Genomic DNA, 22578 nt, shown 5'->3' on the forward strand with positions numbered 1-22578 from the left:
ATAGTTTATATACTGAAAATAAATTTAAAAAATAGTTCAGGTTGCACAGTTCATGGCTGGTGAGTACTGTACTGGCAGAATGTTGCTTCAGCAGCCACATGAACTTCTGAGGGCAAAAAAGGACAAAACCTCAAAAAACCAACTAAAAAAAAAATTCAAACCTCTTAACTGAAATCAAAAAACACATGCCAAAATTTTGCCACTTGGCAATACATTCCAAATAGAACTAAAGGACAATCCAGAACATAACCGCTTTCAAAAAAATCTCCAAAAAGGTAAGACGACTAAATAACAATCATTAAAATTGATTATTAAGTAAATAAACTCTTCTTCTTGAGCTTTACTTCTTTTGAAAGATCCTTACTATCACTCCTTCCTTAAAAAAACTGCTCAACAGTTACCTAATGTATGACAACATCATTGTCTTAGATTTCTGAAGAAAGACTCTGCTATATGCCATACTATAATAAGTATTTTACTAAAATCCAAGGTCTTACAACTTTAATAGTTTTAAAAACCATTAAATGTACAATTTTATTTACATGCAAGTCCATTAAAAAGAACAACCCCCAGAAGAAAAACTGTCTTGAAATAGGCCTATTTAAAACACCGAAGATCACTACTTTATTGGAGGTGATGACGTGTTTTAAAAGGGCAAAGAACAGATCCTTATTAACTGACTGCAGCTGTGTTACTGGCTACTGGAAATACTGAAAGAACTCCATGAGTCTGTATTGTCTCCCCACCTATGTCTTCTCTGCAGAGGTGGTCTTTGAGTGCTTTTGTGGGGAGGTACCACTGAATTCATGACAATAGGGATGGATATTTGATATTCATATCGTTCCAACATCTGAGCAATCTTCTCACGAGTGACCCCATGCTTATTCCTCCTACAAAAAACCAAAAATTTCAATTAATTGTCTGGTATGTTTATAGTTACATATATGTAAGTATACATATACAATTGCATGCTACAGTATTCAAGAAAAAACCCTCTAAATTCTCAATTTTTACTTCTTGCTTCTATTACACTATATCCTCATTCTCTAGGTATTCAACTTGCATTAAGGTTTATTTTAACAATTCACAGCTGCATATACTGAGTAACAGTAAACAACACAGTTATTCTTCTTCATACACAAATGTGATGTTATTCACTGTAACCTGAATTACCCTTGAAGGATTTTACTATTTATCCATCAGATTTTATGTGGTATAACCGTTAATGAGCAGAGGGATGAGCAATAGCATAGACTATTCCTTATGAAAGAAACATTCAAACTAGTGTAAAATATGCAACTACACTGTTTCAAGATTTAATGACAGAGTATTTTCTCATCAAGAAACCTCTCTACAGAACTAGAAGCAACTTTAGTTCTGAACCAGAGTAACATGCTCACAACACTTTCGTCTATTAGTTGTAACTGACACTTCTTGTAAATTTAGAAATGTACTGAGAAACACATATAAGGGAAAAGGTACAAAAAGCGCTGTACTGTTCTTGCAGTGCTCAGTGACCAGCTACTTTCAGGGAGATCTTGGTCTATTAAGAACCTGAGCTGTTACACATTACATTACAGTATATGTATATATCTCCTTGGTGTCTATGGAATAGGACCTCAAAAACCATATTAGCAGATAATTTCAGTACTGTAACAGAAATGAATCTAAAAAAAGAGATCTAAAACAGAAACAAAAGGTTTTGATAGCATAAACAAGCATTTATCATAAGCCAATACTTCTTATTGCCAAGAAACCTCATCCAAGCTAAATTATGTCCACAAGAACCCATCAGGGAATGTATTTCTGCATCTTTGTGCTTTCTGCCAGGGACAGAAGAGTTATGGATGGGCCTTACCAACCTGTTCAGCTCTACAGAGGAGAAATCAATACTGGGAACAAATGGGCTATACTGGAAAGACAATATTCCATACAGAAATATTTTAGAAGACTCATTCCTCACCACCCAGTCCCCTCAGGACTTTATGAGTATTATTACAACAAAGAAGTAAGTATCAAGTTGACAAAGGCTCAAAGCAGACTGCAGGTAGCATACTAGTTTCACATTCAGAATGGAAGAAGAATTGGTGATCACAGAACTATTCAAAATTACATTGGATCCTTAAAGGTGTATTTTATCAGCTTCCTTTCTGTGAAGAAAATGCTTAAGCAGAGCATCTCTCTCACAGACAGTCTTCCCTGAGACAACAGCAGAAGCTGGAGTGGTCATCACATGTAGCTCATTGTTTAAATTGTTCCAATTTCTACATCGTGCTAAAGCAGCCCAGGAGCAGCTGCATGTTGAACTAATCACCTGGTGAGTCTTAGTAGTTTTGATTTGATTCACAGATATGAACAAGGTTAAGGGTAGAGAAAAAAGTCAACCCTCTAGAAATAAGTGGATTTTATAAAGCACTTGACATTCATGACAGACAAAAAATGAGAAGAGTAAGTCTAAGTCTTTTAATGTCAAATGCTGCAAGCAGAAAGTTATTCATTATTTTCCCTATCTTAGTACTCCTAGAAAAAGATTACAGCTCAAGTGCCCTGGACATAAAGTGCACACTCATCCACAATTGAATGGACTTGTGCATAATCACTTCATGAAAGAGGAAGTACTTTTCCTTGCAGAATAAGGCAGGATAATAAAATCACCAACAGCAAAATTGCATCAAGCACAGAAACTGATTTAAAAAAGGAAATCAATTTGCTGTGTAGTGTCATTTAATACTGGTATCTCCTTTTCAGGCATGTCTTCACTCATTCTTTGGCAGCTCGGCTATGCTGAGAGAGCATAAAGTCATCTATCTGAACGAGAGCAGACACACCAGCAAAAGCTCCTAACAGATGGGAGGAGGACTGTTTTGTGTGGAGGAACATAGAACCTATTGATAAAAGCAAAGTCCTGCCACTATTAAATGTTTCCATACTACCTTCCACAACTGCACCCTCAGCAAGCTTGCTGATGAAACAAAACTGAGGAGCCCTCTCCCAAAGTAACTAGAGAACAAAATGAAAACTTACATCACCACTTTTCTTAAACTCACAAAAAAATAGAAATTTCCAGGCTATTGGCCTCTGTTTAAATACTTGAAGCAACCAGAACCGCTCAAATATTTCTAGGAATCTTCTAAAAACTGGTAACAGCACTTTTTTGTTTTGCTCTGGGAAAGGTATCAACTTTACTCCTACAATTAATAATTGAACAATAAAATTCAACGGTAATGACACAACAGTGTCATTGCTTGTTAAGATCATGTGGAAACATAACTTTTCCTGGAAAATTAGTCTGTTTCATGTAATGGAAATCTCATGCTGTGTATCTTAGAAGTGCCTGATTACTAAGATTTCTAACTTGGCTGTGCTGCATGCCAAACTAGAAAAACTTACTATCCTTCTACAGACAGAGAATTCCATCTCTAGAAATGAGTGGTAGCTTACAAGCAAAATGTGAAAACTTCAGAACATTTATAAACACAGTAAAGTCCAAGTGAGTAATGCAAGCATTATACACACATACTTCCTGCACTGTAGGGGCTTCTTTACAAAGCCGAAACAATTAAGAGGCAAAGTTAGCTGGATGCATATAAAACAAAAATCAGTGAGAGAATCAACTGTGAAAATATTACACTGCTTTTCAAACAAAGAAATACCCCTGAGCTGGTTTGATATCTCAGAGATTCCTAAAGCAGATATATCTGAGACAAAAAGGATATTAACCAGGAACATGCAGCTCCCCAAGCACTCTCAGAATCCACAAGTTCAATGACCCATGTTCAACAGTACGCTAAGTCACATCTACACGTGTCCAATAAAATTTTAATATTGACATTTTGGGCCAACACAATGGAGCTGGTATTTATTTGTCTACTTGTTTATCCATTAAACATTAATGTAAAGGTATACCTCAAAATGCCAATTTAAATAAAATACATTTCATACTACTAGTAAAGAACTTGAGAAAATATTTTGAATAAAATATAACTTTAATAAAATATATATTTATGCATGCATATTTATCTGCCCATCTACCTCTATATATAAAGTACCATGATTTCGTAAGAGAAACCTTACTTTTCTAATTCTTCAGGATCAAACTTCCACCAAGTATCTGGCTCATGGAATTCCACTCTGTATCCTTTTTCTAGAGCCTGCAGCAAGCAAAGAAGTATGTGTGATGTGTATCAGGATCACATAAAACATAAGAAAAAAATAAAAGACAAGTATAACAAACAGATGCAGCAGCACACTCTGCTGTGATACTATGCTGAATTTTACTTACCCCCACTCTGTCTTAGCTTTCACTGCAGATTAAGCAAATTAAGTCACTGAATTGATCTAAACCATTGCCACACCAATTACTAATCATTATCATTAAGCAGTCTCTCTCTTTAAAAACTTCAGTAAAAATGTTTCTGGACAAAACATATCAACTTAGCACATGCAAGGCTAAGTTCGAAAAATTGTTACAGGTGCCAAATATGCAAGAAAACCTACCACTTCCACGTAGGGCTTCATTTCCCAGGCTTGAGTGTTAGTGTTGTCTATTATAACTGGAGATTTTCCCTGCTCCATCGCTTGCTTTGCTGCAACGAAGAATTGTGCAAGTTAATAAACCACATGCAACTCAAAAAAAACCCAACCAAAACAAACAAACAAAAAAAACCCCACCAAAACACAAACTGCCCCAGATTTTCTTTCACTAATCTACTCTGACTGAAACATTCTGTTCTAAGAGAAAGAATAAAAGGTACAGGCAGGAATGAAAGGAAATAGAAACAAGAACCTGAAGCCCAAAGAAACAAGGTTTCTATTTTTAACTCTGAACCTTGTAAAAGTTCAAAATTTAATATATATACACATGAATTAAAGTATAAAAAATACTTCTATATATGCTTTGCTAAAATATAAACACTCCTTTTCACAGAGACTCTTAGAACTCATATATGTTATGCTACACTTCTAGTTCCTCTGTGTAGGACAGTTTAGTAGGATGCCTTTTATCCATTCCAACCTCTCTTGCGGTTCCACTCATGGGCATCCCCGAGCCGAGCAGCGCTGTAGGTGTATCCGTACTGCTGACGGAAATAATCATCTGTGCTGAGCACAACGCCATCGCCGCCCTGAGCAAGCAGGACACTGGGACAGGAAAACACAGAAATATGTTCACTTTGCATAGATAAATGCATTAAAAATATAAATAAAAAATAAATTGAACTGTTTCTGAACTTCTTGCAAACTTCAAAATAGATTTATAAAAAGCACACCCATATATATTGCCAACAATTCTAATCCAAATCAAAGTAGTATTTCCTCCCTCTACTATTTCTGTACTTGCTGTTTCTTCTCCACTCCCAAGAGATGTTTGTATCCATTTGTATACTACAGTAAATTCCAAGTACCTCATAATAATTGAATGCATTTGCTAACATTTTCCATCTCAATCCTCACTTGGAAATATGTCTAGAAAGCAATCTGATGAGTGTTGGGAAAGAGGAGACAGGAAAAGCTTACAGATATGATTGTTTGGCAGGAGATTCTGAAAGTACAAGGCCTGTGAGTGAAATAGAAATGAAAGCAAGCTTTGAGATGTAAGCATCGCAGGCAGGAAGACAGCGATTAGCTGGAGATGGGTTGAGTAATAGCAAACAAAGGGACACCTAGGGACCCAAGGGAGGAGCCCCGCCAAGGTATTAGGGAAAAGGTAGATTAGGAAGTAGCCTTTAAGGTTTAGAATACAGACTGAAATGGTAATGCAGCAGTTCTCATAGGCTGCATGTAAATTCTGCAGGATTTGTATCTCATGCCAGTTGCTTACTGTAAATTAGAATATTCAACACAAAAAGAGATAGAATGCATTGTAACAAGGACTTAGCTCTCTCTTTGGGGCATCCCTTCAGCCGAGGCTGGTGGCTGAAGGCAAGGCTCTTTCACCCACAACCTATGCAATAAACCACATGTTCCAAGAGCCTCGCCTCCCTGGTCTCCAGAGATCTCTCTCCCTGCCATTGCCGGATGCTCCAACTCCCCATTCTGCCAAATGTAAACCCAGTTTTAGAAAGTCCTTGAAAATTGGCGTTTAAAGAAAAACCTTATATAACTGAGACAACAGTACAATTCTGTTTAATGTCCAGCCTACAGAACAGGTATGGATTGGACTTTAAGCCTCCTTGTCTCTTCTGAATTCTATGGCATATTTAAATCTGAAAACAGAAAACAGCCAGTTAGTGCCACAGAGTGTGTAGACCCCACTGCAACACTCAGGTATCACTGTGCTATGGGAATTTAGACAACTGTTCCAGCTCAGAAGTAGGCAACATACCCACAGGCTACAAAAGCCAACTGCACCAGCAGTATGTGGGACAGCACTACTGCTCAGGAGGCAGCAAAAAATAATTGGCCAGATCCTAAATAACTTAGGGGAGCAAAGATATGCTAGTTGTAATTTACCAAGCTTTCCCATATACATATCTGCATGAAGAGCCACTTAAATGTAATTCCTACACAAGGAATTTGCTATGTTTTGCCACCTGTCACCACCAACAGGCCCATTATGGATCACAGTTTAATGACTGGGACACTGTATTACAGACTGGCTTATACTCCTACAGGTTTATTGTCCCACAGCTATGTTGCTGGTTATTTCTGCTTTTCAGATCCAGACACAACAAAATTCAGACTACTAAAGACCAGAAGAAACTACTAATAGTAAAATGTCAAGTAACGTGATCAAAGCTGCATACAAACTGTTATTTCCTCCTTATTCTTCCTTTTCCAGAGCTTTAAGGTTGCTCCAGGACAAATAGCAATGCTATTTGAGAAAGCAGAGCATGATAAAGTGCAGCCACTTTATTTGGACATTGATAAATAATTGGTTTGGTTAGAGCCTAGATCTTTCAATATGGTGTATATTACACTGGTTTAGAAGAGTGCAGAAGGGTTAATAATCTATTTTTGTTCTAAATAGATCAAATGGCACCAGTAAATCACACACCACACACAGCAGTAATTTTTTATCCATCTTCCTCTCTTGTATAAAGTATTTAACAAATTTATATTCATTAAGTTACTTGGCTGTGATTTCACACATGGCTCAATTCTCTTATTTACAGTATGCTACATTTGCCAATTAATAATTCCAGAAAAACTGGATCCATCTTCCACACTCACTCCTTGTGTGCTGGATGTATACACACATATCCTAAAGAACCATCTGCCTTGACAAAAAAAGACACCAAATAATATCTGGGATTCTTCTATTGGCTAAGTAGATGGACACACCCCTACAGTTCCCAGGGGCCTGAGCATCAGGTTTCTACAGGAATATATGAACTGACAAATCAACACTAATGAGATACTGATTTTCATTTTATTTCTAAGAACTGACTCTATGTGCTCATGTTCTGAAGGATAACTCACTCACTCGAAGTCTTTCGTTGTATCTTCCAAACATCATCAGTAGCAATAACAAAATACAGTGACAAGGGTTCAGAAATCTTGCAAACTTATCAACAAAGTGCATTCTTGAAATAGTTTGTTAGTATTCCCTGAAGTTCAGGATACACCACAATTATTAATGTACCAATATAACTGAAATAACAGATTTAAGATATGAAACTGTATTTGCAATAATCCTAAACCCATCGAATTTGAGAAGGCAAAGCAGTTACCAGAGGCCAGAGTAACAGAGCCCTTACCCCATACACAACACACAAGCTGTCACAAAGTCAGGAGTTTATGAACTGAAAGTTCAAACATTAATGACTGCAACCTCTTTCTAACTTGTGAAATTAAATCATAGAACGTAACACTTCAAAAGCCTGAAAATTAGCTCTTTCAGAATTCACAGTATTTAAACTTTTAAAATTCAAAGCAGAAAACTCTTGGTTGACATCATATGGAATAATTCATTTGCCTCTAACATGTGTTTGGAAATAAAATTTATCCCAGGCCCATGAACTAGAGAACAGAAAGAACAAAAGAGTGTAACTATAGAAAGAAAGCATCATTACTATCTAAACCCACAGAGATGATACTCCACTTTGAAGAGATGAAAAAAAGAAAAGAAAATTTCTAATTAGAGTAAAATTACAGATTAGTCAGCATCTGTAGGTGCACATGCTTGAAACAAGTAGCACATTATCCAACTGCTGTAACACATCTTGTTCACCCTAAAACTTCCCTCCAAGCAAACACCCACCTTTGAGCACAGCAGGACATTGAAATTAAAGCAGTTCACCTACTTTTCCCAGAAATTCTATCTGATCTAACAGAAACTATTATCCTTCTCATGTTGAAACCAAAATATTAACTACACAGCAAACCAATACACATTTTTTCCAATGCATGTGTGCATGCATGTACACACACAAATCCTTTTTCTTCAGAACTAAAATGGTCCCCAAATCTGTATCCTGGCTAGCCTACTTTGATAAATGAGTTTACTAGAAAAAAAAAGGTATCTCAGAATCAAATAATTCACCTATTTAAAATAGCTAGCATATCCTGAATGAGGAAAAAAGTAGGCAATAACTAAATATAGTTTCAAAATATGCAGCATTACTGAGCTGTGTAAATGCTCCTCTAGAAGTGCTGCTTGTAACACTGTTTAAAGAAATACATAATTAGAAACAACAGCACACCACTGCTTCTACACTCAGCTGTAAAAACCAACTCTAACTCTTCCCTTCAGAAGATTTGGCTCTGAGGAAGAACAGCCTCAGAGAAAGACAACTGTCTTTACATATAATTGGATTTAATTAAAAACAGACTTCTTAAATGACACCAATATTTGTTCTTTCAGTTTCATTAAGCTCCCCTTTATTCAAATTAATGCTTGGATATTTATGGAGAAAAGGCAAATGGCAATTGCTGCCAACTTCAGTAGCAAAGTATTTTAAAAATACAAAGTCTCTTTTCCTGTAACTTTTTCCAGGACTGTAAGATCACATTACCATCTACTTCTAATTGTAGCAGATGTTGGTTACCTGGGCTAAAGCTATCACTGTTGGCGATCTATCTGTCTGGCCAAACTGTTTTCAAAAATTTTTAACTAAATGCTCAATCTCTTCCAAAACCAAGGAAAAAAATCCAGCATTTGTAGACTATTTTGTTATCCAAGCTTTTCTCCGAGAAGTTTTGCATTGAGGAAGTGAAATCTGACAAAGCACACGTGTTTGTTTGTCCTGCAAAAAACTTTTGGTAAATTTGCCCGAGGTACACAACTTTTAAAATGCCAGGTGCACAGCAAGTAATAGTGACAGGAACTCATGATTGTCACTGCAGTAAACCCCAGTCCTGAAGAGAGCAATGTGGCAGTGGCAGCAAGCTGATCCAGGACCAATACTGCATTATAAGAACACATTTCTCCCAACATAAGGAACAAAACTGGCTTAAAACAGGAGGACACAGGAAGCATCATGGTATAAACACTGGAACAAGCAACTTGGTACTGGCAGTAGATCAAGGAAACACGATCAAGGCAACAAGTGAAGCAGAGGGAAGACACTGGTATAATGAAGTTGGGAGGGAGGTAACACCACAGACTGAAACAGGGAGAAAATTAATGTGGGAAGAAATGGGATGGAGAGAGAACTGAAGAAATCAGCTTAGAATTTAGAAGGAGGTAGATAGTGAGGACAGAGCAAAAGCCATGATTGGATATGAACAGGGAAACAAAAATGGAAATGGACGGCTAAGAAACAGGATTTCGTATGAGCCTCAGGGGTTCAGATAGTCTAAATCAGGTGGACACAGGAAATAAATCCATGAGATAGGGGGATCCAGCGATGGTGACATCCTCCTCCAAGCAGAACAATGGACTAGTCTGAAATATTCCCCCGCAGCCCCCCCCCCGGGACTAGCTCTGGAGAGGCTTTGGAGGAAATATCTCAGAAGGACAGGACAAAAGATCCCAAAGGAGGCTCTTACGCCCGGATTATTCCAAGACGTTTATTCTCGAAGGGTTCCAGGGGCCGAAAGAGAAAGAACAAACAAGTATAAGGGGTCTTATCTAGTCTCCCTTTCTGGGAAGATCCTGGCACTCAGCCAATTAGGTCAAGAAAAGTATGGAGGGTCATTCCATGTGGTCATAGGGAGGAAATTCTAGGGGGTCAAAGGAGAAACCATTCCCCTAAAAAATTACAACATTAGTTCACATCCACTACTCTCTTTCACAAAACGTGCCTGTAATTCCAGCTGCTCAGTTGGAATGGAAGAGTCCAAACAAAAAAACAAGCTTCAGTGGAAGATTCAAGACAGACACATGCCAAGTTTGTGAGTGGGAAGAAAAGTGTCTGTACTTAAAAACCCTCACTCACCACAAGACACAAATAGAAACTGGAGATTCCAAGGTCTCACTACTGGCTCTGCTGTCATTCCACTGCTGGGGAAACCCACTTGCAAGACACCTCATTCCCCTCTAGTGCTGATCCACAAAGACAATGTCAGTTTTCTACTTTTCCTTCGCAGTTACTTCACTGGCACAAATGGTGGAGGTTTGTCTGCAGGTGCCAGAAATGCTGCACCTACAAAGACACCCGTGGGTACTTATGTGACATCAGATACAACATCACTGCTGTCCTAGGCTATGCAGCAGAATTCCATGATGTTACATAGAAAAACATGTTCAAAGCATGTTTATTAAGACTTAAATAATAATAAAGGGATTTTCCCCATCAGCACCCGTTAATTCTGGGATGTTTTTTCGCCAAGGTATCCAATACCCACGATTTCATGGGAATTAACCATTGCAATCAAGCATTAAACACATGAAACTGCATGTAACTGAATACACTGAAAAACGAGCCCCATGCCATTCAAATTCTGCACTGACTTTTGGTAACTATTCTTGACCTTGATCTCATAGTGCCCACTTCCCCATCTGCTACATAAAATTAGTAACTGATCTCACTAATGAGAAATGAAAAAAAAAAGCACAAGAATGTCTTCTCAAAAACCTGAAAACATTTAGAATTTGTTAGATAATATGAGTCATCTATTTGGAGAACGATTTAGAGACAATTCAGCACACCAAACACGGAAAACAAATATATTTGGTATCTTCACATTAAGTATTATCCAATCTCTGAACCAAATGAGGCAGCATTTTTTCCACAGGGTTCTTTTTAAATTTTTTTTATGTTGCTGTCACATATTAAAGGAATTACTGCAATAATACCAAATGGGAATACACAGCTTCAAAAACGCACGTTTGCAAAACACAGCAAACAGCAACTATAAAAAATTATAGCCAACATCACTGAAACACATAAGGAAAATACCTGTTAGAGATTTCTAGCTGAAATATGGAGATGTCACCTAAATATCAGGAAAAAAAAATCCACTAATAGAATGGTACTCCTTTATGTAAAAAACAAGTAAAAACATGATGACCATTTCACAGACTCGCCGAGTACAACAAATGGTAACTACAGAAGACATCCGATCTGTGATGGAGTTTCTGGATGAAATTCTAACAGTAAGTACTGATTTTGCAGCTTCTTTATTATATACACACGAGAAACTTATTTTCACTTAATACAGGTAGCATCTGTGCTCTATCCACTTTTTGTGCTTTTTAAAATAGGCCAAAAAACCACAAAGGGAAAATCCAGGTTGGAGGTGGTACCTGCTTTTAACCCTGTCAGACTTCAACAAGTGTATTGTGAAGAAAAAATAATACTTTTCTTGTATGTTGGTCACAGATAAGGAAGAGCAACTGATGAAAAAAGGGAATGAGATAATGCTCAGTTTCATCAATACACCAAACCCAAGTATTTTCAGAGCAGCAGCATTCTTCTAATGGCCTTTCAAAATTTTTACATGGGCATGAAAAAGGACTTCCGGTTCAGTCAAATTGACACTGTTAGATTTGATAGGAGAGTTTTTAAAATTAGAGAATTTAAGAATTAAAAAAAAGCAGCAGATCATCACATGCTAGTATGAAAATTTCAGAATAAAAGACTACTCAGTTTAATGGATGCTCAACATTTTAACTTTAACACACAGGAGCTCCAGTTCATTAAAACTCTGAGGGAAACAAAACCCCCAAGTAAATCTTTTTCATATTTACTGTCACTTGCACTGGTTTAGTACAAATGACAACATTGAACTACTGCATTTTAAGAGCCTAATTTACAAACCATAAAGTTTCCTTGGTGCTTACAGATATTTTTAAATTCATAGAAATCTCGGTAAGCCTTTACTTACCGAGAAAGTGTTGATTTCCCTGACCCAGGTAAGCCTCTTAAGATCAGAAGCAACTTCTGCGAACAACTGAATCTTTCTTCAGACAACTGCAATGAAGAAAAGCTGTGTGTTCCTTCTGTACTGTCAGCTTTGGGATCCCTCCAACACTCTTCTCTGGTTTCACAGAAACCATTACTCTGGAGTCCACTCTGACCATTATTCCCATTCCTGAAGACCTGAGCAGTATGGACGTCAGTAGGACCAGAACAGTTGGTATTTTGGTCAAGCAATGGACCATGACTGTTGGTATCAGTAGCTCCGTGGTAACGATGGAAACTTTCATAAGGAAGTTCCCCATTCTGGGAAGGGGGAATGTTTGGGATTCGTGGTGGGGGGTTAAATAGCTGAAAATGGGATTGATGGTTGAATCTAGGAGGAAAAGGTCCCTGAGGTGTTTTGAAAGATGCTCTGGTCTGCCAAGCAGGTCTGAACTCAGGCACTGAGCAGTTCCAAGTATCCACTTGGCCACTGAAGGTATTTTCAGTCTTCCAGCCACCTGCTTCCACAACTAACTGCTGCTCATTGTTTGTTTTCTGACTGTTCTGCTCCCCCAAAGAACACTGTCCATTCTCATAAAATGGCTGTGGACTGCCCAAAAGTGCAAGTTGATAATTCTCTTGTGAGCTTTGACTAGAGTTAAATGGAGGGTGTTGTCCCTGAGAAATTTCAGTTTCTTTTTCCTGAACATTAGTATCTAAATTTTCATTTTCCAGCTGGTGAATTTCTTTATAGAACTGATCCAGTTCATCATCTATTTCTGGTACAGTGGCAGAAACAGCCTGCATCTTCTTTGCCTCCTTTCTTTTACATCTCTTCTCATGTAATTCATTCTCATCTCCTCCAGTGTTCCTGCATTCATTGCAAGTGCCAGATTTGTCCTGTTTGTTACTTTTGGCAGGCTTGTAAATAGGTCCTATAAAATCTTTGCTTGTAAAAAAGTCTGCATCTGATTCATTTCTATTTACTGACAATGATGGACTGCTTTTTTCAATACTATCTTCCCCAGTATTATTTGCAATAAAAGGGTCCTTCTCTTTAACTTTAGAGTCATTTATTGGTGCAAATGGAGGATTTATATTCTGCACAGTTTCTAAATCAACTGGCTGACTAAGCACTGGATTATTTTCAGGGAGAATTTCATTCAAGGATCCCAAGACATCAGAAGGTATTTTCTCTTGCTTCTGTATTTCATGTTGCCCTTGGTTATCTAAGGCACACATAGGTACGCAACCATTTGATTTTCTCTCAACATCCACTTTCTTCTGAGTACCCTGGTTATCATCATCAGGGAGGTCCTCACAAGCCCCTCCTGCTGACTTCATTCTTCTAGAATATTGTTCAATTCTGATTTCGTCCTGACACCCCGAGAGCCTTCCTGTATTTTCAGCATGAAACATCTTAGAAAAAAAGAATGAATACATTATCAGTATGCACATTTTTAAAGTAAAGGATAAAAAAGCTTAAGTTATTCAGGCCTATGACATCACACTCTCCATAATCACAACTAGAATCTACTCACTCAGAAGAAAACCAGACATCACCCACCACAACTATGGTTTAAACAAGACTGCTACATTATTTATTGCTCATCTTCAGGGGAAAAAAAAAAAAAAGTTAGTGCTGTATCAGTCCTCGAGTCACAATTTACGAGATGCCTTAAATCATTTACAAATCATGCTTTAAAAATGTAACTATTTGAAAAATTAATCAACAATCTGTGAGCTATGTTACTACTGTTCTCTACTAATTGTTATTCTGCCAACTGTTTGAAACCTCTTCTAAAAAGAAGCATATGCCAATTTCTAATGTACAAACTGATGCCTGACATCACTACTAATATGACCAACAAAAATGCAAATACTTCAACCATGAGGATTGTTTTCTGTGACATGAACCAAACTCAACTAACTCATTTAACACCAATCAAACAGGTGCTGGGTGGCATTTGTACTCTAGAACTAGTCAAGTATTAAAATCAAAGCTGCAATCTGTTACTATGGTTCTGGTTTTGGAACTACTAAAGACTTTTGTTAGGGACCAAGACCACTTGCTTGCATGTCTTCTAAAATCAAACACACACCAAAAAATATCCCTGTCCCAATCAGACTGCATTCTAAAAGTTAAATCACTAAGTTCCAGACAGGTTCAGAGACAAGTTATTACAAAGCAAGATGGCACTAACCACTCTGACATGCCATTACCCATCTGTTAGTCTGGATTTCTAGATTTTGAAGTCTACTCAGTATGCAATAAAGAGCAAATTCTTCCCCTACAAATTAATGCAGTTTCAAACAAGAAAGAATGTGTTTCTCCTACTGGAAGGTTTATTCTACTGTTTCCTGAAACATTTCAACTTTTTATGACTAAATATTAACACAGTGTCACATGCTCTGCATCCTGGATAAGAAAGTAATTATTTTCTTTATCTGGAAAGGATCTGTAGGTAGTCTTATGGGAAGATTTGTAAGTAACCATTATACCATCATGTTCATTTGCAAAACTGACAAGAAAAGGTGTTACTCTAGGCACTTTCTCACCTACCATCCAAAGGAAGAGAAACCTGCCATTCTCAATCTCAAACTGGCTAAACCAAGGAGATGTTGCTGTCCACTCTTGACTTTAGCACCTGGAAGAAAGCATTACTGTCAGAAGGGAAAGAAACATGGCCATGCAACTCTCTCTCCCCCTCAGAATTGGTTGTCTCCTCCTCTCAAAATTTATGTGTTCTGTGCATACCTGCAGCTTCTTAGCTCTTCAATTTTGTACATTAGAAAGCAAGTACGACACTACTACTAATCATTGAGTCTACCCCCATCTATAAAAAAAATGTTACTCTGCCTCCACTCAAAAACAGTATTGGGGGAAAAAAGTTAGTTTATTAGCTTCTATGTCCTTATCTTCTCGGATGGTGTTTAAGCAGATCCCATTTCCTGATGCAGAATTAAAACAGCAAACATGTGAACACTTGCTGCATGACAAGATCTCCAATGACAGAAGGTGCTGCTATGTGACTGTCCAACATAGGAACCTCCTTTCTTGCTAATCTCTAAGAGACTTTCCCTCACTAACCTTGGAGAGAGTGAAGATGCAGGCAAAAGCATATTCATCCGTGTCCTTGGTGAGGACAGAGCAAGAATGCTCAAGGAAAGTGCAGTCTCTGACACTCTCACCTCTTGCAGGAGGCAAGTTCGGGTCTATATCATTTTTATAAAGAAGCAGTTGCAAGTATTGAACCTGAGTCGGCACATGGGGATGTCGGACTTATTTACCACTTCAACTGACCTGTGAAACATCCAGAAGGTTCAATCAACTAACTAACTCAAGGCCTTGAACTCCACCTATACAGTACCTTTCTCAAACGGAGAAATAAGGCCTGCTTGGCAGAACCTACAGCCAGGGGAAGTGGCCGCCTTTCCTTGCACGGTGGGTACGGCGGTCACAGGGCGCACACCCCAGGGCCCCTCACACGGCTCCAGGACACACCTGGGAGCAGGGGGAAGCGGGCGCTGCTCCCACGCCACTGCCAGCGGCGTGTCCGAGGCGAACGCGCCGCCGCCGGCCCCGCGCCTCGGGGAGCTGGATCCGCCCCGTCCCTCCCTTCCCCACGGTGCAAAGCCCGCTCCTCTCCCCCACACACAAACACTTCCCTCAGCGAGGCCCGGCCCACGTCACACAACCTCAGCAGCCGCCGGCTTCCGAGCGCCGACACCGCCATCCCCACGCTGCCCCTTCCCCGCCCAGTGGTGACACAGGTCGGTGAAAGCGGCGGTGGTGGCAGAGGAGAAGCGGCTTCCTTTCGCGGCCCGGCCGAGCGGCAGCCGCCGCAGCCACACGCGGGGGAGGACACGAACCTCAAGGCGGCGGCCGCCGGCCGCGGGAGGGGCAGCGCCGCCGACCCCCGCTGCCAAGATGGCGCCGCCTCCCGCTGCCCCCTCACCCCGCGCGTGGCGCCGTCGGGGGCGGAGGCGGGCGGAGCCTTCCCCACACGCCGCGCGCTCTGCCCGGCGGGAAGTGCCCGGCGCCCGCGGGGGGAGTTGGGCTCCTTTGCCCGCCTTCGGGGGCTGGCTTCTCAGCGTCTCGGGATCTTTGCTCTAGGTGGTTAGTCTGGTCTTTGTGACGGAATGTCAGAGTTCCAGTGAGGATTGGCCCTAGTGTAAAAGCTGCCCGAGTTTCTAAGACTGCGTGTTGTACTTAACATGGATTTGCAACTTTCGCTCCTGCATGTACAAAGTAAAATTTTAATATGACCCAACTACCTTTTTTTTTTTTTTTCCCAAATCTTGCGTACTTTGCAAGGCAAACCACATTTTTCCCTAAAAAACCCCTCAGTCTTGTAACAGTACTTCCCCAAATTTCATTAGTGCACACAAGAGCTCCCGTAAGCGATGCACCCGTTCTAAATACCCGCAACACTTACTCTTTCACAGCACCCAAATGGATTATGAAGCTTTCCGAGTATATAATTTATAATTAGTTTATTTGCTATAAATGGTAGAAAGAAAGCTGGTCAAATCCACTGGCCAGGTGTTCCTTCCAGTTAACCCTACAACCAAAGCATAGTCTCCTTTCCTGTGCCAGGTGATGGCCTTGTTTTGTTGGAAGGTACGGATAGGTCTAGATTCATCTAGATCAGAAGTGAGCTGTTGAAGTGAATCTCCCAGTTTGCCACTATTTTTCATTTGTAATAGTAATTATGTGCTTCTCTAGACAGGCCTAAGTCATGCAACACCCAAGCTAACCATTTAGAGAGAGTAAGAATGCTGCACGTGGACATTTTGAAGGTAATGTCTGGGGATCAGAGCTCTCAAGCATTCATGTTGTGTATGTTGTAATTGTCTCAGATATATTTAATTTGGGGAGTTCTCCCATTACTTGTACCTAATTAAATAAGCCACATGTTACAATTGGCAGTACCCTAATGTCATTTTTTCAACCTCATTGACTATAATGAAATACACTTTCCCTGATGATCCTGTTACAGCTGCTACAGCTCCTATGTGGGAATCATGTAGCACATGGGATGTCTCTTGCTTGAGACAAAGCTGCAAATAATTCCCCTATATTCGTTGTTCTGCACTAGATCATGAAAAAGTTCCATTGGAAGCATTGTTAGGAGAAGCTGATAGGGAAGGAAAAAGCGGCATCCAAGAGGTTAAACATTGTAACTGTGAAAATATTTACAAAGAAGCATTAAGAGATCACGTTTTTTCTTTGTTCTCAAAGGACTTCGGATTTTATAATTTCATTTTTACATATGTTTATAAAGTTACTCAGAATGCTAGCATGTACCACTACTATGTGTCACCCAAACTACAGTTCCCGTAAGATGCATCTATGATTGTGATGGAAGTGTCTCACAGAGGTAAAAATCTAAGAGTAAGGTAGTGTTATTGCATAGATAATGAGTTATGAAAAATTATCTATTTCTGTGTTCCTAGACATTTATTACATCACCTTTATATTCATTGATAAGCTGTAGGCTTTAACTGATCTGACAGAAGAGTCAAAGGAAAATTTTCCACCTTATGCAATCAGATTTTGATTTGGTTTTCCAAGTGTCTTGTAAGTTTAAGTTGATTTGAACCTTACAGATCACATCAATTTATATGCATACAGGAAGTGACTAATGTTCTTTTTTTAAAAAAAGAGTTTTGATGTTATGTAACTTGAGTGTTTGAACTTGCAAATGGAGCATTTTCTCAGAGTAGTTTTTGCATTTGATTTCCTACATTAAAAAGGGAAGATTGCAGCTGACCGCTTTGGAGGCTCATTCTGATTCCTTTACAGTTCACTGGTGCGGTTGATGCTTTAAATGCAATGCAGAGATCTCTGATACTAGTACCAAACTAAGTTTTTGCACTGGTTTCTTCTGTGTGGGCCCAATTTCAGGTTCTGTAGGAAAAAAAAAAAAGCTTTAAGGTGCAATTTCAAATTACAGGTAAACCACACTAAAATGAAACTACTGCCAGAGAAAGTGCTTCTGCTACTCTTTCCTGCCCATGGTGTTGCTTAATTGCTGTCCTGCTTCCTCTAAACTGGTGGCTTTCGTTCTTGTTTGAGAACTGGGCATTTTTAATACAAACATCATACTATTCTTTTGTGTATGGAAAGGTTTCCATTAAATTTGCTTCCAGAAACATTTTAGATACAACTTTCCAAAATAACTTAGCATAAAGAAGGTAGCTGGCATGAAAAATAATAATGTAGAAAATTAAATATTTGTTAGTGAAACAATAAATGCCTGTGTTATGCCTTTTAATAGAAAAGATCAGGCAAATTTAAGATAGATACAACAATGAGACTCTATCTGTTATTACAAGGGGGAAATAAATAAAATTATCCAATGGGCACTACTTGAGATTGGTGTTTGTTTATGATAGCTCAGTCATTTAGATCTTGTGATCTCATTATCTGACTTGGCATAGCAGAGTGCTCTTTCTTCTGCTCATAACGTTGTTCTTCTAATAACACTTAAATATAGCAACTATTTGAGTTCATGAGGACTAGTGACAGACTTAGATTCAATCATGCCTCCTTCTAAAGGGCCTTGGGTCATAGTTTGTCTTGTCACTCTACTAAATCTCATTTGAAAAAGTGAGGCTTCAAGATGATTTAAGAAATACTGTTGCATAATTCTTTGAATTTGACTTGAACTACCTCTAGGGGGAAATTCTGGTGAAGTTTAAGAGAACTGGTTTTCTCAACTAACCAGGAATGCTGCTTGCCAGATAGTTTTTCTGAAGCTTTTATATGGCAAAGAGGAATTCTGGTATGTAAATGTCACATCAAAGTTTCAGTGGTAAAAATACAGTAAGGGGTTTTTACCTATTGATTGCCACAGACAATATGGAGGTTTTTATTTTCAAACTTCAAATTGAAAATTAACTTAAGAATTAGGGTTTTGATAAAGTTATATATTTTTACAAAAAAAAAAATAATTCCAGGTAGCCTGCTGATTATGTGAGATAGGAGTATTATTTCATATATTCAACAGATTGAAGCAAGTGATGTTTAAGCCATGGCTAGATTAGTATTTCTTTTGACTACTATATAACTAGTTTGTAATTTAAATATTGTTATTTGATTCCCTTCTAGTACTGGATGAATCCTTTTGGAGATAAAAATAGTGGGGCAAAAATAAAAGTAACACCTAGTTATTTTATTTTGGAGGTTCTCGAAACCTTTCATTTAAAGATTTTTATCTGAAATCTGCACGATACATAGTTTTTTTTCTTGACAGTAAGGCACCTGTTCAGTAATTTAGGTCTCAAGTGCTACAGCAAAACAGAACAAAAAGAATGGTGAGATTTAACTTTTAAGACAGAGTGCTCTGGACAATATAACAACTGCTGGCCCACAACAAAGCTGAGCTTTTGAGTTGTGAAAGCCAGCCAAGGAAACAGGATTCTGAACAATTCATGGCTTTCAAAGTAGAGCATGGGGAGTTTCTAGGAAGCTGACACTCAAGGTGAAGGTCCAGTCACTGCTTAGTCTGCCGGACTCTCTAAATAGCATCTACCATTTACATAAAAATGAAGGAGACCAAGTGTAAGACTGCCTTCAGTAGACTGAAATTCAATGGGACATTAAAGTAAGTAGCTTTAAACAGAGGGCAGACAGTGGAATGGTTAAAGCAGAAAGTGTGAGTAGAAGAAAGAAAGCACGAGATAGAGCAGCTAAAAACTACCGAGCATTTTACAGAGCACAATATCTTCGAGTATTTAATGCTTAATAGACTAATATTTAAGCAAGAGGGAAGAAGTTGATCAAATACTACAAAACTTTAGCGCAATGCGTTTAGTTATGTCCATATTGACATCCCTTCTCTTTGGTCGAATACTTGTTCATTTTAGCCACTCAGCTTTTACCTGAAATTACTTTTATTTGATTTCCTCAAGGCGAACAACTTAGGTGAGGTGCTCACTTAACAGATACGACTCACAGTAGAAAGTTCTTAATTTATACCCATTTTGTTATGCTAATGGCATTGCTTAAGAATATTCAAGTTACATACTATACTCTCCCACCTCCTATCCTACATCTCAATTAAGGATGGAGAGCACTTAAATCAATTATAGGTAACTCCGAGAAACTAATTTAGTTCACTGACAAACTGAGCTAATCACCAGGGAAAGAAAGACTGCTGGTACAGGTTCCCAAAATACTAATTCACTACTGTATTCACCACTGTCATACCTATCTGCAAGGCACCAAGGGAAGAATAAATTTTTCCCCCTTACAAGTGTGATTTTTTAGATGCTGGCTTCCGTAGATTGTATTAGTGCTAAATTGTAGGAATACATTGTGCAGATATGGTCAGCAAGAAGATTCCATGACATTTAGCAACAAAGCAGCTATGAAGCCATAAACAGACTTGTTTCAGAAGATGTAAAGTTTGTGCATTAATGCTCTCTAACCTGTTCCTATCAGATGGCAAGATGGTTTGATTTGTTGATTTGTTGAGTTAAGGCATAAAGGCATAAAGGATGCCCTGTCTGGCAAAATAGGCACCATCACTTCCTGGCTGCAGTGAATAAACTGATTCTGTTTTAGGACATTAAAAATCTAAATTTTGTTTTTTCTTCTGTGACTACTGTAACGTGAAGCATTTTATTGTTCTCTTCCCATACATGTGTCCAAATAGGCAATGACCTCTTTAGGAAGAAGTCAGAGATAAAGATACATCTACAGCTGACTACTGAGGACAAGTTTTGTAAGGGGGTAATGCTTCTTGCTTTAATAGTCTGCCTTACTTTAGTAGGTCATTTAATCTTTATGGTGTCCCAGTGTAGCTATTAACTATTTAATGAAGAAAGCAGATAAGTAGGTGGGGTGAAAGGCTTTCTGCAATCCTTGCCCTGAAGAATAACATCACATCCTCATATCCTCTCTAGCTTTGTTCTTGTTGTTTTTTGTTTGGTTTGGTTTGCTTGTTTTTGTGAAATACCATATAGTACTTAATGACTCTTGTCTTCCTATTAGAAAACAGCCAGAAGACAGGCACAAATAGGTATTTCTGGTAGAATCAGACTTGTTAGCACTAAGACTGAACTTTCAAACTTCAGAATTTATATTGCATGTATATTGAAACTAGTAGATTCTGAGCATCACTGTCTTATTCAGCTATTTGATGTCTGTTTACAAGGAGATAGTGTTGGAGACAGCACACACATAGACAGTAAGAGTCTAAAAATTCCAGTCTTCTAAAGTCACTGTTTCCATGTGGCTTCCTTGCAAATTACTTAAGAGACATATGAGATACTAAAATTAGTTGCAAAGTTAACTCATGTTCATAATAGTATCAACTATTTAGTTGAAGAGGAACACAAATAAATTAACAAATTTTTCTTTCTCTAAGACAAATCACTACACTTGCAAGTAGAAAATCTCCTTCCTACATGTCTAAAGCCCCTTCCACTGTGAAGGACTCAGTATATAAATTACATATATTTAATCTGAATTGTTTTGCTAGTCAAATGCTTTTGATGCAATTGTTTTAGAGTCACAATTAAAAGAGAAACAAAGGGAAGTGTTTTATCTATTCTGGAAACAAAAGTATCATTTTCACAAGCCTGATATTACCTTGACAGTTGTTCCTACTTACACTGAAAGGCCAGTACCATAAAAGAGTATGATTGCAGGGCCAATGGATGAAGACAATATGTTGGGAAAGGGCCAGTGTAGTTTCTGTGAAGGGAGATGGTGACACAGTCACGCACTTCCAGCAGGTTTGAGAGTCAGGAGGGCATGGACAAGGACAAACCAGGGAACATAGTTGTATTTTCAAAGAGTATTTGCACAGCTTTCTTACTAAAAGCTGTCAAACAAAATTGTCATGGAATTAAAGTAAATGTCCTATGCTGAGCTGGAAATATGGTTGAAGGATGGAAGCAGAATTACTGCTTTTGGTTACTTTCTCAGGTGGAGAAAAGTCAGCAAATCTCTCTCCCAGAAATGTTTGGGCTTATTTATGTTGTTTTATGCAACCGTCTTTGATTTTAATCAATGACCCAGTAAAGGGAATGCACACAGAATGATACTTGCATGATGTTAAACTCTTTTAGATAATCAGATGCTCTGCTGGTGTAAAGAACTCCAGAAGGCCTCACAAAAGGGGATGGGTAAAAAGATAGGCATTGATAAGTAGATCAGGGTAAGGTAAAGCATAGAATTACCTGTCAAACCTGGAGGTCTAAGTTCATGAAATCTTGAAGTTGCTGATGTCAGCTCTCTGAAATCTTTAACTGAAACTGCAACAGGAATGATAGAAAAAAAGAAAAAAAAACCAAAAAAACAAAAAACAAACCAACCCAACAAAAAACCAGCAAC

General features: G+C 38.5%; 1 protein-coding gene across 1 annotated transcript; it reads right to left on the reverse strand.

Moving 5' to 3' along the window:
* Positions 1–454: 454 nt before the first annotated feature.
* On the reverse strand, positions 455–16080 carry N4BP2L2 (NEDD4 binding protein 2 like 2). Its single transcript, XM_066175982.1, has 7 exons — positions 15927–16080; positions 14791–14875; positions 12211–13646; positions 5015–5139; positions 4498–4586; positions 4075–4151; positions 455–890 (listed from the first exon to the last, which is right to left on the reverse strand). Exons 2-7 carry the CDS (start codon positions 14791–14793, stop codon positions 692–694), a joined length of 1929 nt encoding a protein of 642 aa, XP_066032079.1. The 5' UTR covers positions 14794–14875; positions 15927–16080; the 3' UTR covers positions 455–691.
* Between the last annotated feature and the right edge of the window lie 6498 nt (positions 16081–22578).

The sequence above is a fragment of the Chamaea fasciata genome, unplaced genomic scaffold (assembly GCF_029207755.1).
Source record: "Chamaea fasciata isolate MVZ Bird 193981 ecotype frontalis unplaced genomic scaffold, bChaFas1.0.hap1 SCAF_2, whole genome shotgun sequence".
Lineage (NCBI taxonomy): Eukaryota > Metazoa > Chordata > Aves > Passeriformes > Sylviidae > Chamaea > Chamaea fasciata.